Source organism: Tachysurus vachellii, chromosome 4 (genome assembly GCF_030014155.1).
Source record: "Tachysurus vachellii isolate PV-2020 chromosome 4, HZAU_Pvac_v1, whole genome shotgun sequence".
NCBI classification, from domain to species: domain Eukaryota; kingdom Metazoa; phylum Chordata; class Actinopteri; order Siluriformes; family Bagridae; genus Tachysurus; species Tachysurus vachellii.
The window spans coordinates 25,475,680-25,489,645 of NC_083463.1; the positions used below are offsets into that span (position 1 = coordinate 25,475,680).

Genomic DNA, 13,966 nt, shown 5'->3' on the forward strand with positions numbered 1-13,966 from the left:
TATATAGTGAATTGTTTTATATATATATATATATATATATATATATATATATATATATATATATATACACACACACACACACACACACACACATATATATATATATATATATATATATATATATATATATATATATATATATATATATATATATATATATATATATATATATATAGTGAATTATAGTGAATTAAAATAGGTGCGAACTGTTTCACCATTGATGGACTAGAGCAGGGGTGTCAAACTCAGACCTGCCATAATTATATTTGGCCCGCGAGATCATATCAAATGTGCCTTACAGCTGGCTAGCCGCATGCTCCGATAATACTACAAATCCCAGAATGCCTTGCCACTGCATTGACGCATAGTCACGAACAGCAAGCGCCCCTCATTCTCTGTTGACAGTCGTTAACAACCATGCTACAGTCACATCGGGCAAGTTAACTCCACCCTCTACAAAAATGGCCAAACGAAAGATGGACAATAGGAGCGTTCAAGACAGGTGGGAGGCAGATTATCTGTTCACAAATACAGTGATACCTCGAGATACGAGTGCTTTGACATATGATTTTTTTGAGATACGAGCTGTGATTCGACCATATTTTTGCCTTGAGATACGAGCAAATTTTTGAGATACGAGCATCCAAGCTGCCGCTGCCGAAACAAAGGTCCCCAACAACCATGTGTGCTCCGTTTCCCCCGCCTCACTCGGTTAAAGCCGCCTTTCCACTGAACACAACAAAAGACGGCCGATAAACAGGAAGTCATTCATTTCCTATGGAGAGTCGCAAAGGCGTGAGGTGCCGACCATCTGCAGATCCTTAATTTTCGGATCCGTTTTGAGCGTTGGATCCGTTAAAAAATCTGAACTTGTGCGACTACACCACATCCGATATGCCGACCGGACAGGTTTTTATTAAAACGACCAGCAGATGTTAGTGAGGAAAGAGTGACAAAAAAGGCAAAAACAAGTGAAGAGAAAAGCAATGAAGAAAATTAAGCAAAATTAATGTAAAGAAAACAGAAATAGCAATCAAATTCAGTTAAGCTACTGCTGCGATTTAAACTCCCCCCCTCCCTCCCCCCCTTTTCCTGGTTCTGAGAGGTGGGTCTGGCTGTGGTGCGTCGGCGGTTGTGCTCGGCCCTCCTGTTCGGCTGTGGACGTCGCTCGGCCCTCCTGTTCGGCTGTGGACGTCGCTCGGCCCTCCTGTTCGGCTGTGGACGTCGCTCGGCCCTCCTGTTTGGCTGTGGACGTCGCTCAGCCACTCTGGCTGTGCCACCGTGTGCCTTGCTTCCCCCACCTGCCTCGCCGTGTGCCTTGCTCCCCCCACCCCCACCTGCCTCGCCGTGTGCCATTCTCCCCCCACCTGCCTCGCTGTGTGCCTTGCTCCCCCCCACCTGCCTCGCCGTGTGCCTTGCTCCCCCCTCCTGGATCCGTCGGGACTGTCAGGACGGTTTGGCGCGTCGGGAGCCGCGCCTTGAGGGAGGGTTCTGTCAGGACTCTGCCTGGACTTTGGCCATGTGCCTTTTGTTTATGTTTCATGTTCACGTGTCTGCCCCGCCCTTGTCTTTGCACACCTGTCCCTCATGTTTATTGATTATTTGTATTATTTAATTGAGCCGCGTTGCCTCGTGCAGCGCGGAATCCTATTGTCTTCTGTTCTTGTCTTCATGTTTGCTGTTGTCTTTGTTGTGCTGTTTTGTGTCTTTTAGTTATTAAATCCCTGTTTTTGTTACGCTGTCCTGCATTTGGGTCCATTTTTACCCCCGAGTCGCTGACAAAAACATTATGAAACACTATGAAACGAAACTGAGTTTATAGTCGAAAAGTTCGACTGTTAATAGTCGAAAAGTTGGATTTTCATTGAATGAAATTATTATTTTTGGTTGTTTTGTTGTTGGTTTTGAAAAAGATCCACTTCAAAAAGGAACTTAAAATGATACAGTGAGAGGCATCATTTATTTTATTTATTTAAATAAGAAATGAACACCACTGATGTGTCTTTTATGTCAAATTTAATTTCTTATGTGTTTGTAATATCAAGCTCTGGTTCTTCCAAATCCTGTGTTCAAGCAAAACTAAAGTTTGTTTCCATATGAAAAAGGTTGAACATTACATATCAGTTGCAGTTTCAATAAATATTCAGTTTGGCCCGTGACTTTCTCAGTTTTATATTTTGGCCCACTGTGAATTTGAGTTTGACACCCCTGGACTAGAGCGTAGATGGTTGGGAATGAACAACCTCCCCTAAAGACAACCATCTGGAACCGGGAGACTCACAAAGAAAAACCCTGCCCCAGCTGGAAATGAACAGGGATGGATGATGCTAGCCTTGAGAGAATCCTGGATGTTCAGCACCATGGCTTCTCTCTCAGGTCCGGTCAGGTGGTATAGACTGCCACAGGGAGGCATGGCTCCAGGCAGGAGATCTATGTATGAGGAGGAAGGGAGGAGGCTCTGGTCTTACTGAAGACAACTCCCAGGTCATGGTAGTCTGGAGGCACAGAACTGAGATCTGGTGGAGGATCCTCGGCGACTGGATGCTAAGTCTGTCGTTCCGAGTCCAGGCAGTGAATGTGGCAGTGGGATCCCCAGTCCAGGATGTGGCCTCTGGTCCAGTCCAGATGGGGATTGTGTTTCTGAAACCAGGGGAATCCCAGCATTATGGGTGCTTGTGGAGATGGAATTATCAGAAATGTTATCCACTTATGATGTTCTGCGATGGTCAGGCGTACAGGTTTGGTACAATGTAAGACCTTATGTAAGACATTACCATCCAGCGCCCAAACCTGGAGAACAGATGGCAAGAGAACAGTCTTAAGCCCAGCTGGTTAGCTACAAAATCTGAATCAGCCCCAGAGTCAATGAAATCAGCCAGACAATGGTCTTTATGGTTAACAAAGATGCGCACCTTGAAAAGTGGTTTGGAAGGAGCAGGGCGCCTTTTGCTGGACATGAAGGGGCCATGTGACCAGCCTCACCACAGTAGAGGCAAAGTCCCTGGGAACACCGTCTCTCCTTCTCTGTGTGCGAAAGGTGTCGCCAGCCAATTTCCATGGGCTGACTGAGACAGAAACCTCCAGGAGCGGTTCCCAGTGATAATAAACTCAGTGGGGTTCGTGGGGTGGGAGGATGGGCACTGGGGTACCATAAGCGGTGGGAGGCCCTTTTGGAGCGGCGCTCCTGGATACATTGGTCAATGCGAGAGGCCAGTGTGATCAGGACGTCCAGTTCAGGAGAGAGTTCATGAGTGGCGAGTTCATCTCTGGTTCTCAGGAGAAGCACTAGAACCTAGAATACATTTCTTTTAAATGCTGAATAATCAGCTTAAAACTGTCCAAAGAAAGCCAGTGAATAAATGATAAATTATTTTATGTGGGAGTGGTCAGTGACAGTAACAAAAAAAAGGCTTTAATAACCTGTCTGGATCCTTGTGGGTGTTATTCATTCATTAATTCATTCATTCACAATAAAAAGTCGAAACTATCTTGTCTAATAAGATACGTATATAAAATACAATAAATACAAACAACTAAAACACTTGCCTGGTGGCTTGTGGGGATTTGGCTTAACCATCGTCATGCCGGTATATGGACATGCATTATCTTTAGACAGGCTACTGATTGCCTGTGCATTCTCGACCATATAGCACTTGCTTGCTTAGGCACACTTCAGAATTTTCATGACGTGAGTAGGTTTTTTTTAAGTAACTCTTCTCTGCACAACTTGGGTTCAGCACAAGTAGAAAAAAGGTGAAACACAGATTTTTCAGTTCTGTCAAAGCTTGACCACATCACCTCAGAACTTTCAGATTCCAGATAAGACTAATATATATAAACTTGGGCAATGTAACATCTGTCTAAAGAACATGATGTTACATAGCCCAAAGCCATTTTCATTAGCTTGTTATACTGATAGTCATGACCATGATTAAGCTACAATTATTAGTAATTATAATTATTAATATATGAGGAGTGTCGTTAGCTAAATTATACCACATTATCCTAACTCCTTCTGAGTACATGTTTTTTTTTTACTCTCCATCACTAAAAAACAACTCTTTGTTGAACAATTTGTTAAGCAGCATAAAAACAATTTGTTAAGCAGCATCACTTCATCTTCAAAGCTACCTTTGCACTCAGAGTCACTCGGCAATAATTAAGCTCTAGGTGTTATAAAGTGATAGTTGGGCGATACCCCAAAATAATCTACAAACGAACGTGGCTTTCTTGTTTTCCTTACAGGGATTTCAAATCTGTAAAGTTTGTTTGCTCCATCTTGTTTCTTCATCTGCAACCAACCAGGATATCTTAGCAACCACCTGGATGTGCCCTAGCAACAGCTAAGCCACACCGTAGCAACCAAACACCCAGTACACCAAGGCTAGAAACCAACAAGCTGCTACATTCATGTGTAGTTAAATAATAACTGTTTAAACAGTAATCTGTCTATCTATATCTATATCTATCTATCTATCTATCTATCTATCTATCTATCTATCTATCTATCTATCTCTCTCTCTCTCTCTCTCTCTCTCTCTCTCTCTCTCTATATATATATATATATATATATATATATATATATATATATATATATATATATATATATATAAAATAACTATTAATGTAGCTATTTGATTTTGCCAGCCACCGTTATAAAGAGACTTTTTGGCTAATTTTAGTTTGCTGGCTAAATAGACTCGTGGTTATATTAAAGACCAAAAAAAAAATAACTTGTCCTTGTCTGCATCAGTTGTTTAGGGACACCAGCGACCACTGGGCTATCACAACTAGCAACTCAAAAACTAATTGCAACTTTTGCTTTTTGGATTTGGCTATTTGGTCATTTTGCCCTGCTGACTGTCAGATAGGTTTTCTGGATTTCTCTGACTTTTTTTTTTGGTTTTGTTTGCTGTGTGTTCTATTAAACCACCAATGGATTCTACTCCTTTCACCTCTGGTGTTCCTCACACCTGTATATGCCTTACAAATTTTGTGTGAAACCACACTACACTTCCTACTTACATTTCCTCCTTTTAATTGATTAAGGTATGGCAGGGTTATTGTATACAAATAATGACTGAGATTCACATGGATTTGTAGGTTCGAGTATATTTAGCATATTATCACATATACTGGCTAAAAACTATCACATATGCATGCAGATGTAGCTAAATGCTACAAACGAGTAGAGATTGAAGAAAAGTCTGCACAAAAGAAACAATTAAAAAATGTATTTTTACTGTACATCATCTTTTACAATAGGTATTTTTATGTGCACCCCCAGTGACCAATAATGTATATTGCATCAGATAGTAGTTTCCAACACGAATCACCAGATTATTGCATTATATAGTACTTTCCAACACTTCATGTTTTGTGAAAATAGGTTAGTATTAATCCTGTTAAATGCCTGCTGAAAATTTTTATTATTACAGTCATGTTTGTTAAGTAATCCGGACATCATCAATAGCCCACTTATAATTAAGCTCATATATGTACTCTATTAAATTTCAGATGAAATTACATAGGACTTATGGTCCTTATGATGACTTTTGATTATATATGTTATTATATAAAATATTAGAGAATTAGAGAATTAGAGAATCACTGACACACACACACAAACACACACAAACACACACAGAATGGAAGGAGAGCCTCCTGAGCTACAGAAAATCTTGAAATCTAGATCACTGTACATACCATTTTTTATTTGCATTCATCCCTATTTATCATTATTGAGAATATAAATTATTATAAACACCGGAGAGCTGTGATTATAAATAATTTCATTTCTACAGTCATATACAGTATAGTTCATACTGTATGTGTAACCACTAGCTTCTGAGCAACTCATGAATTATCTCATCATCTGAATTTATAGATTCAACACCAACTCCTCTGTGCCAAAGCCTTCAGATGCAGTGAAAGCTTATAAACTTCCTGCTATTTAATTCTGACAAGAAATAAGTATTTGTTCTAGAAACACATGCAGCCAGAAGTAAGCTTTCTGATTACAGAGTAAGTCTGAATGGCCTTTGTGTTTCATTACGTACACCATTAAAAGACCTTGGTGTGGTTATTGACTTTAGTCTTTCATTTGAAGCTCATGTATATTACTAGGATAGCCTACTTTTATCTAAGAAATATTGGTAAGATAAGAAATATGATGTCACTACATGATGCAGAAATACTAGTTCATGCTTTTGTTACCTCTTGGCTGAATTATTGTAATGCCTGTTTGACTGGGTGTTGCAGTAGGTGCTTATGATACACATGCTACTCCTACTGTAGGATGCCATTGTTCCTGACCGCCTCTGCACTCCAAATCCATTCCGATGCATTATAATTATCTGGACTTCATGTTAAAACTAGAATGAATCTCCTGGTTATGCAATAGCAGTTTTGGGCCATCAGAGTTTTTAGTACACAGTTACAAAAGGGAAATTATTTTAGAAACACATGATCTGTTGTAACCTAGATAAGGATTGGCTCCTTTTTGAGTGTGGTTTCTCTCAAGGTTTCTTCTTAATATAATCTCAGGGATTTTTCCTTGCTACAGTCATCCCTGGCTTGCTCAGAGATAAAATTTATATCCTGAAGATAAAGACTTGTAAGTACAGTGATGAGTTTGTGGGGTTCAGATTTACAAATGTTGCACCTGTTTACCACCCCACACCTCTCTGTGTGCTATGCTCAGAGACCTTTGTTAATAAGCCACTAAAACCATGATTAAAAACACTAACAGACAAACAAAAAACATAGCTCTTTTCCCCACAAGTATTGAGAGTTATTTGAAAATAAGTTGATAGAATACATGCGTGGTAAAAAGTAATTGAGTCAACTAGTGTGACTGGTGTTGAAAATGAAGAAACAGGTATTATGAGTTAGCTACATCTGCAAAGCCTAAGTGAGTGGTTAGCATAATGAATGGGAAGGTATATAGTTAAACAACGGAATTTGACTTCTTTATCAACGTTCACAGACATAGCAATATGGTAAATGGTAAGCTCACATTCATAAATTATGAGTGAAAATGTAGACGTCTACATATTCAAATACATCTGTGGGAGCTATTTTTTGACATTTTGACATTGTTTCCAATGACATCATTGGAAAAAGTGACTGGACAAAGTGAGCTGGACTTTGCTGACGCACCATGGCCCTTCTGCTTACTCATTTAAATTACCTGCTTAGAGTATGCCAATGATTTAACCCTTGTATGGTGTTCGTATTTTTGATACTCAGCCAGTGTTCTGGATGTTCCTGTCAGAATGGTGCATTATGTTCAATGTTATACAGTACAAGTACAAGATGAGAAGTTAACAGCTTCAGCTTTTGCTATATAATGAAGGCTGGTGGTGCTTATTGAGCGTAATTATCACCTGGCTCTTCCAGTTATGTGACAAAATCACATTTTTCACTGATTATAATTTTAAATATGTAGACCATGTCTTTTAGAACATTTTTCCCTATTCTTCTTTTTGAGGTTTGAACTGGCTATCTATTCCAGTATATGCTGATTTCATGTATTTTAAGCATAATAAGCAGGTGTACATGTGTTCCTATTAAAGTGGATGGTGAATTTACTTCTGATAATTACTGAGGGTCACACTAAATCCTAGAACAAATTCTTAAATGTATGTTTTGTATATTATGCCAATGGTCATTAATCAGAGTGGGTAGAGTTAAATGGTTATTTTGTTGAGACTTTTTTGTTTGGAATCTGTGGAAAACACTCACATTACTCACTTAGAACGCTGACTTCCAGTTTCTTTGCAATAGCAATTTTAACTCAACTCTTCTTCTTTTCACTGGTTATGCTCCAAACATTGCATATCACTTCAGAAGGTTTTGGGTTTTAGGTTCATGGTGGCGTTCCTGAAGCACAGCTGTTGGACCACCTTACTTAGGTTACAGCTAGTGAGTAGACTGTTCTCCCATTCATTAGAATTAATTGACATGTGGCAGTCATGTTATGAAATATACATTCACTTGCTAAAAAGTGGTCAGAATTCTGCACATCACAAAGTTTGGTGATTCTATGACAAGAACAAGAACAACAACAACAATTATTAATAATAATAATAATAATAATAATAATAATAATAATAATAATAATAATAATAATAATAATAATAATAATAATAATGGGGGCACGGTGGCTTAGTGGTTAGCACGTTTGCCTCACACCTCCAGGGTTGGAGGTTTGATTCCCTCCTCCGCCTTGTGTGCTTGGAGTTTGCATGTTCTCCCTGAGCCTCGGTTTCCTCTGGGTACTCCGGTTTCCTCCCCCGGTCCAAAGACATGCAAGGTATGTTGATTGGCATCTCTGGAAAATCGTCCGTAGTGTGTGATTGTGTGATTGTATGAGTGAATGAGAGTGTGTGTGTGTGCCCTGCGATGGGTTGGCACTCTGTCCAGGGTGTATCCTGCCTTGATGCCCAATGACGTCTGAGATAGGCACAGGCTCCCCGTGACCCGAGGTAGTTCGGATAAGCGGTAGAAGATGAATGAATGAATGAATGAATAATAAAAAATAATAATTATTATTATTATTGTGTTGTTTTTTATTATTATTATTATTATTAATTATAATAATAATAATAATAATAATAATAATAATTATTATTATTATTATTATTATTATTATTATTAGAGAGAGAGAGAGAGAGAGAGAGAGAGAGAGAGAGAGAGAGAGAGAGAGAGAGAACACAGCTTTGTTTTTCGGGATTAACTTTGGTTCCTCTGGGCATTTTCAGCATTGTTGACACCAGTCTATTTGGACTGTCTGGAAGAAACTGAAACTTGATTGAGAGACTATAAACATTGTCATTTAGGAGCGCTATCACGCTACTTTTTGTACTGGTCCCCACACAGATGTTGCTACTGGAAAGCACGCGTGTCATTTTGTGCACGATTGCACGCGCATATGAACGCATGTTCACGCGCGGCGCGGTTATCGAGCTTCCGTTTATAAATAAATAAATAAATGCCCTTGGGCGTTTATTCACGCGAATGTTCACGCAATAAATTGTTGTGTGACAGACAGGCCAAGAGATGAGATGCACTGGCAGCACTGCACAGCTAGAGATAGATAGAGACTAGAGACAGAATCACAACTTAACTTTACTGTTATTTACTCTTGCTGACATCAAACCTGAAGAGAACACAAGTTTACGTGATTGCTGTTCTCGCATTTCAATCTCATTTTGTTTCTTTTTTCTCTTTTCATGGCCAGATGGATGGCTCCACTTCATATTGTCATCTACACAGTAAACATTAACACGCGCTGTAAAATGAGGCAGGGGGAGGTGGGGCCTTGCGTAATTTGCGTAGTGAGCGTGTAGGGCCGACCTGCTCTGGGTTTGTAAGCCCGTAGGTAGGTTTGTAGCCGGCAGCGTCATCGGTAAACTGGGCGTTTACTAAACATGAAGCAGGAGTTGGTCATCTGGTCTCTATCATGTGCGTGTTACTGAAGTTACACAAGAGCTGAAGCTGTTTTTCTTGAGTCTACAGTGTATTAGTGATACTTTACTTAGCTGAGTCTCAAGTAAACTAATTGGTAATCGTCGTTATGGAGCCAGTAGGTAAAAATGCGAAGACTAATCCGGCTGCTTCGGCAAGTCTGTTCTCTCAGATCTTTTTCTGGTAAGTATGCTAGTACAACGCAGGTAACACTTTAAAGAAAGGATCTTTAACAGAGAACTAAATGATTCCTCTTGGCTCTTTTGAGACACGTGTTTTCTGTGTTGTTCTACTTTGAATGACGTCCTTAAATAAAAGGAACCTAACTTGCTGTAATGCAGCTAGCTAGATTAGTGCAGAGACAATGAAAGCAACAGGCTGTACTTCTGTTTTAGACAGATGGGGGAAAGGATTTCAAATCACGGTTTTTTAGGCTGCAGGTGACATTTAACTGTTTAAATGTGTTTCACTTACTTCAATAATGAATACATAGTGGTAATTATGTCCCAGCCAGACTGTAAACACTGCATGCTACTAACACAGCACACTGAAGTATTAGTTAGAAGGACAGTCTGTAATTGTCTTTTTGTACATGCTGTTTATAAACAGACCTTTCCTTCCATAGGTGACATGACCTATGAATTGTCTCATGCAGTGAGTTTCAACTGTCTGAATTTGTGTTGGTTAGCTATTGTCTTTAGATATTTGTTGTCTTTGGCTAGAAATATTAACAAGTAACTCAAACACACCCATTTCCTTTTGGTTCTTGAGATCAAAAGCTTCCAGGGTGTATGGAAGATTTGGAAAAGCAGCCAAAACAGAAGTAGTTTCCTGTTAACTTAGTAGGTACTGTTAAACCTAACCTGCTTTCAGATTCGTGGAGTGCCTTGTCTTACATTATACATCTTGTGTAAGTAATGAAATTCAGTGGTCTAGAATATCTGGAGCATAATGATGTTTTGTCTTACTTCTTGTTTTGAACAGTTGGTTAAATCCTCTGTTTCGTATTGGATACAGACGTAGACTCGAGGAAGATGACATGTACAAATTACTTCCTTCGGATGGCTCCGAGAGACTGGGGGAGGAACTTCAGTGGTATGTAAAAAAACCTAACCTGGTGTACCAGGCAAACCTCAAACTACCGGCCATTAGTGGGTACGTCCAAGTGTGTCTAGTATTCCCCCAGTTCTATGTACTGTACCATTCACAATTACAAGACTGCCTTTCCGGATCATAAATGTACTCATATTCATACTATATGCTCCTACATGGTAATATGCAATAGCTTCTAAAATGTGGGGATGTGGTAACCTAGTGGTTAAGGTGTTGGGCTACCAATCGGAAGGTTGTGAGTTTGATTCCCAAGTCCACCAAGCTGCCACTGTTGGGCTCCTGAGCAAGGCCCTTAACCCTCAATTGCTCAGTTGAGATAAAATGAGATCAAATGTAAGTCGCTCTGAAATGTAAATGAAATGTATATGTAAAATCATGCAACTTGTGCTGTCTGATCAGCTATGCAAAATTATGTCACTTAACTCATCCTTGTGTTGATTTTCTCTGTAGTTACTGTAGTGCTGAATTACTGCCTACACTGCCCCATGAACATGTATTGTGCTCAGTGCCTTTTAGACATTTCGGAGATTTTACGTCTCAATGTGTACGTGCATAGTTGACATGAGTTGAAAACAAATCACAAACATAAATAGTATTATGTATTATACTGATCAACCATAACAGTACAACCACCTGCATTATATTGTGTAAGCCCACCTTGTGGAGCCAAAACAGCTCTGATTTGTCTAAAATTATAAGTAACGAAAGTGACATACGGCTAAGTATGGTGACCCATACTCAGAATTCGTTCTCTGCGTTTAACCCATCCAAAGGTTTGGCGCCTTGCTCAAGGGCACCTCAGTCGTGGCCGGACCGAGACTCGAACCCACAACCTTAGGGTTATGAGTCAAACTCTCTAACCATTAGACCACGACTTCCCATTATGTACATTATAATGCATGTACTCCCCTAGGACTAGGTATGCCGCGGATACTTTAAGTCCTGCAAGTTGGTTGGTGGGACATACTTGGCTCTGACTTGTGGCAGGCTAGATTATCCTTTACTTTTTATGGAATGTTTGTTACATTAAAGGAGAAGTACTTAGAATTACTTAGTCTGCAGCAGTCTATGTTTTCCACACCTATAAGTAAATCTTGTACATTTTTACCTATAAGTAAATCTTGTACATTTTTAAGTTAAATGCCTCAGTCTAATGTACTTTGAGAGCAAGACTAAGAGCCAAGATTTTTGTGTTTTTGTAAACAGTTTTGTGCTCTACTGGTAATTTAATCATGAAACAGAATCAATTAATCATTATACACACCTTATAGATATGAATGGTGATGACATGACACACATAAATCACCCCACTAAGTTGTTATAGATCACAAATGATCAAAACACAAAATCATTTGAGTCATGATGGAAACAAAAGCAAAAAAGGTTATCTATATTGAACTGGTTTATTTTTTTAGAAAATTAAAATACATGCCGGATGAGGTGGACATGGTATTAGTCAACTCTCCCTACATCCATTATACATTGCCAAACTTTGAATTCTGAATTTGGACATTTTTAGGGCTAAGAGGAAAAACTACGGTGTCCGAGAAGTGCAAAACACGTTATCAAATCCGAAAACACGTTATCAAATCCGAAAACACGTTATCAAATCCGAAAACACGTTAACAAATCCGAAAACACGTTAACAAATCCGAAAACACGTTAACAAATCCGAAAACACGTTAACAAATCCGAAAACATATTAACAAATCCAAAAACACATTAACAAATCCAAAAACACAACGACAAGTCAGACAACCCGGGAAGAGGTTGGTATAGTTTATGAATGGAAACTTACCGATCATCGGACGAGACACCTTTCATTCACCTGTATATCTTGAATGACAGGTGTCTTGTCCAGTGATCGGTAAGTTTCCATTCACAAATTATACCTACCTCTTCCGGGTTGTCTGAATCGGTCCACGAAACACATGAACAAATCCATAGCTTTTCGGATTTGTTAATTTGTTTTTGGATTTGTTCATGTGTTTTCGGATTTGATAATTTGTTTTGCACTTCTCGGCCACCGTAAAAAAAACAGATCTAATGCATCTTTTGTTGTTACTTGATAGGAGACCTACAGGCATGCAGCCAGGAAAAATAAAGTAGCTACAAAATGTTTTTGATGTGCACACGTATAGAACACACTGTTTGTATTCTTCTCTTAGTTACAGTAACTCCTCATGTATTAAGCATTCCTTTGTTCTTATAAAAATGGTCCAAATCAAATGTAAACATGCAAACAAATGACTTATTATTGTACATTATCATATTGTCATAATATATATAATATTTAGTCAAAATTGTACATTTCTTGACCAGGTTTCACCTATAGAAACGTTTCTGTCTGTTAGCTATGTGAAGATATATGCATCATGCAGAACGTTTGAGTTATGGACACACAGTATGAATGAAAGAGAGTGGTAGACTAGTAAGTAACACTTCATGCTGTTTAGATTGTATAATTACTCTCTCTCATAAACAGGGGTCAAATATCAAAGTTGGAGCCCTAAATTCTTTTAACGATTTACCCTTTGACAAGTTTAAATTAAGTTGTCATGTTAATAGCATGATGAAAACAACAATCATTAACAGTTAGGTTACCATAATTTAGCTCAAAACAAAGCTTTCTACCTAAAATGGCTCTAGTGTTTTGGATGCAGCCAGGTGGTTCCAGTGCCACACAGCAAGGAGGGAAAGGGAAAGGAAAAGGAAGTGGCCTGACTGACCTGAGGGATGGTCTAACTGGCAAGGAGTGACGGATTATTTGCCAAAGCAATTGTGCAAAACAGAGACCTTCAAAAGGTCTTTATTATGTTATTATGTTCAGTTCATTATAAAATTGTGGTAGGACATATTTGTAGTAGGTCAAAGTTACATCCACATGAATGCCAGGGCACAAATTCTGCCATTTTGAAGATGCTCTGAGTCAACCAGTTGTCTAGCTTTTACAATGTGGTCCTTGTAAAAGTTGCTCAGATCATTACACTCGCTCATTTTTCATGTGCTTCATGTGCTTTTTAACTCATTAAACTTAAGAACTGACTGTTCACTTGCTGCCTAATATATCCCACCTATTGACAGGTACCATTGTAGCAAGACAATCAACTGTATTCACTTCATCTCTCAGTGGTTTTAATGTTATGGCTGATCTACATGCACATGCATGTGTGTGTAATATTTATGTAATATACATTCATAAACAAACACCTATCCACCAGCATTCATGCAGTAAATTGTTATCGTGTTCACATCAAATATCAAAATGAGGAAAATGGGATCTCTGTAACTTTAATTGCGGCATGGTTTGAATATTTGTATAAACTGCTCATCTCCTGAACATTTCTCCCACAACTAGGTTGAATAAGGCTATTTATGTTCA

The 13,966-nt window shown here is 38.9% G+C and overlaps 1 protein-coding gene across 3 annotated transcripts in view; it reads left to right on the plus strand.

Annotated features, from left to right (window-relative positions):
- Positions 1-9,462: 9,462 nt before the first annotated feature.
- abcc4 (ATP-binding cassette, sub-family C (CFTR/MRP), member 4) overlaps positions 9,463-13,966 on the plus strand; it is a 37,232-nt gene continuing 32,728 nt past the window's right edge. Inside the window, exons 1-2 of one of the 3 annotated variants that reach the window (XM_060868531.1) lie at positions 9,463-9,654; positions 10,456-10,566. In XM_060868531.1, the coding sequence (XP_060724514.1) occupies positions 9,581-9,654; positions 10,456-10,566 (185 nt within the window). In that variant the 5' untranslated portion in view covers positions 9,463-9,580. Of the gene's footprint in view, positions 9,655-10,455; positions 10,567-13,966 lie in introns of those variants that run through there. The other 2 variants (XM_060868533.1, XM_060868534.1) reach the window with 2 other exon arrangements.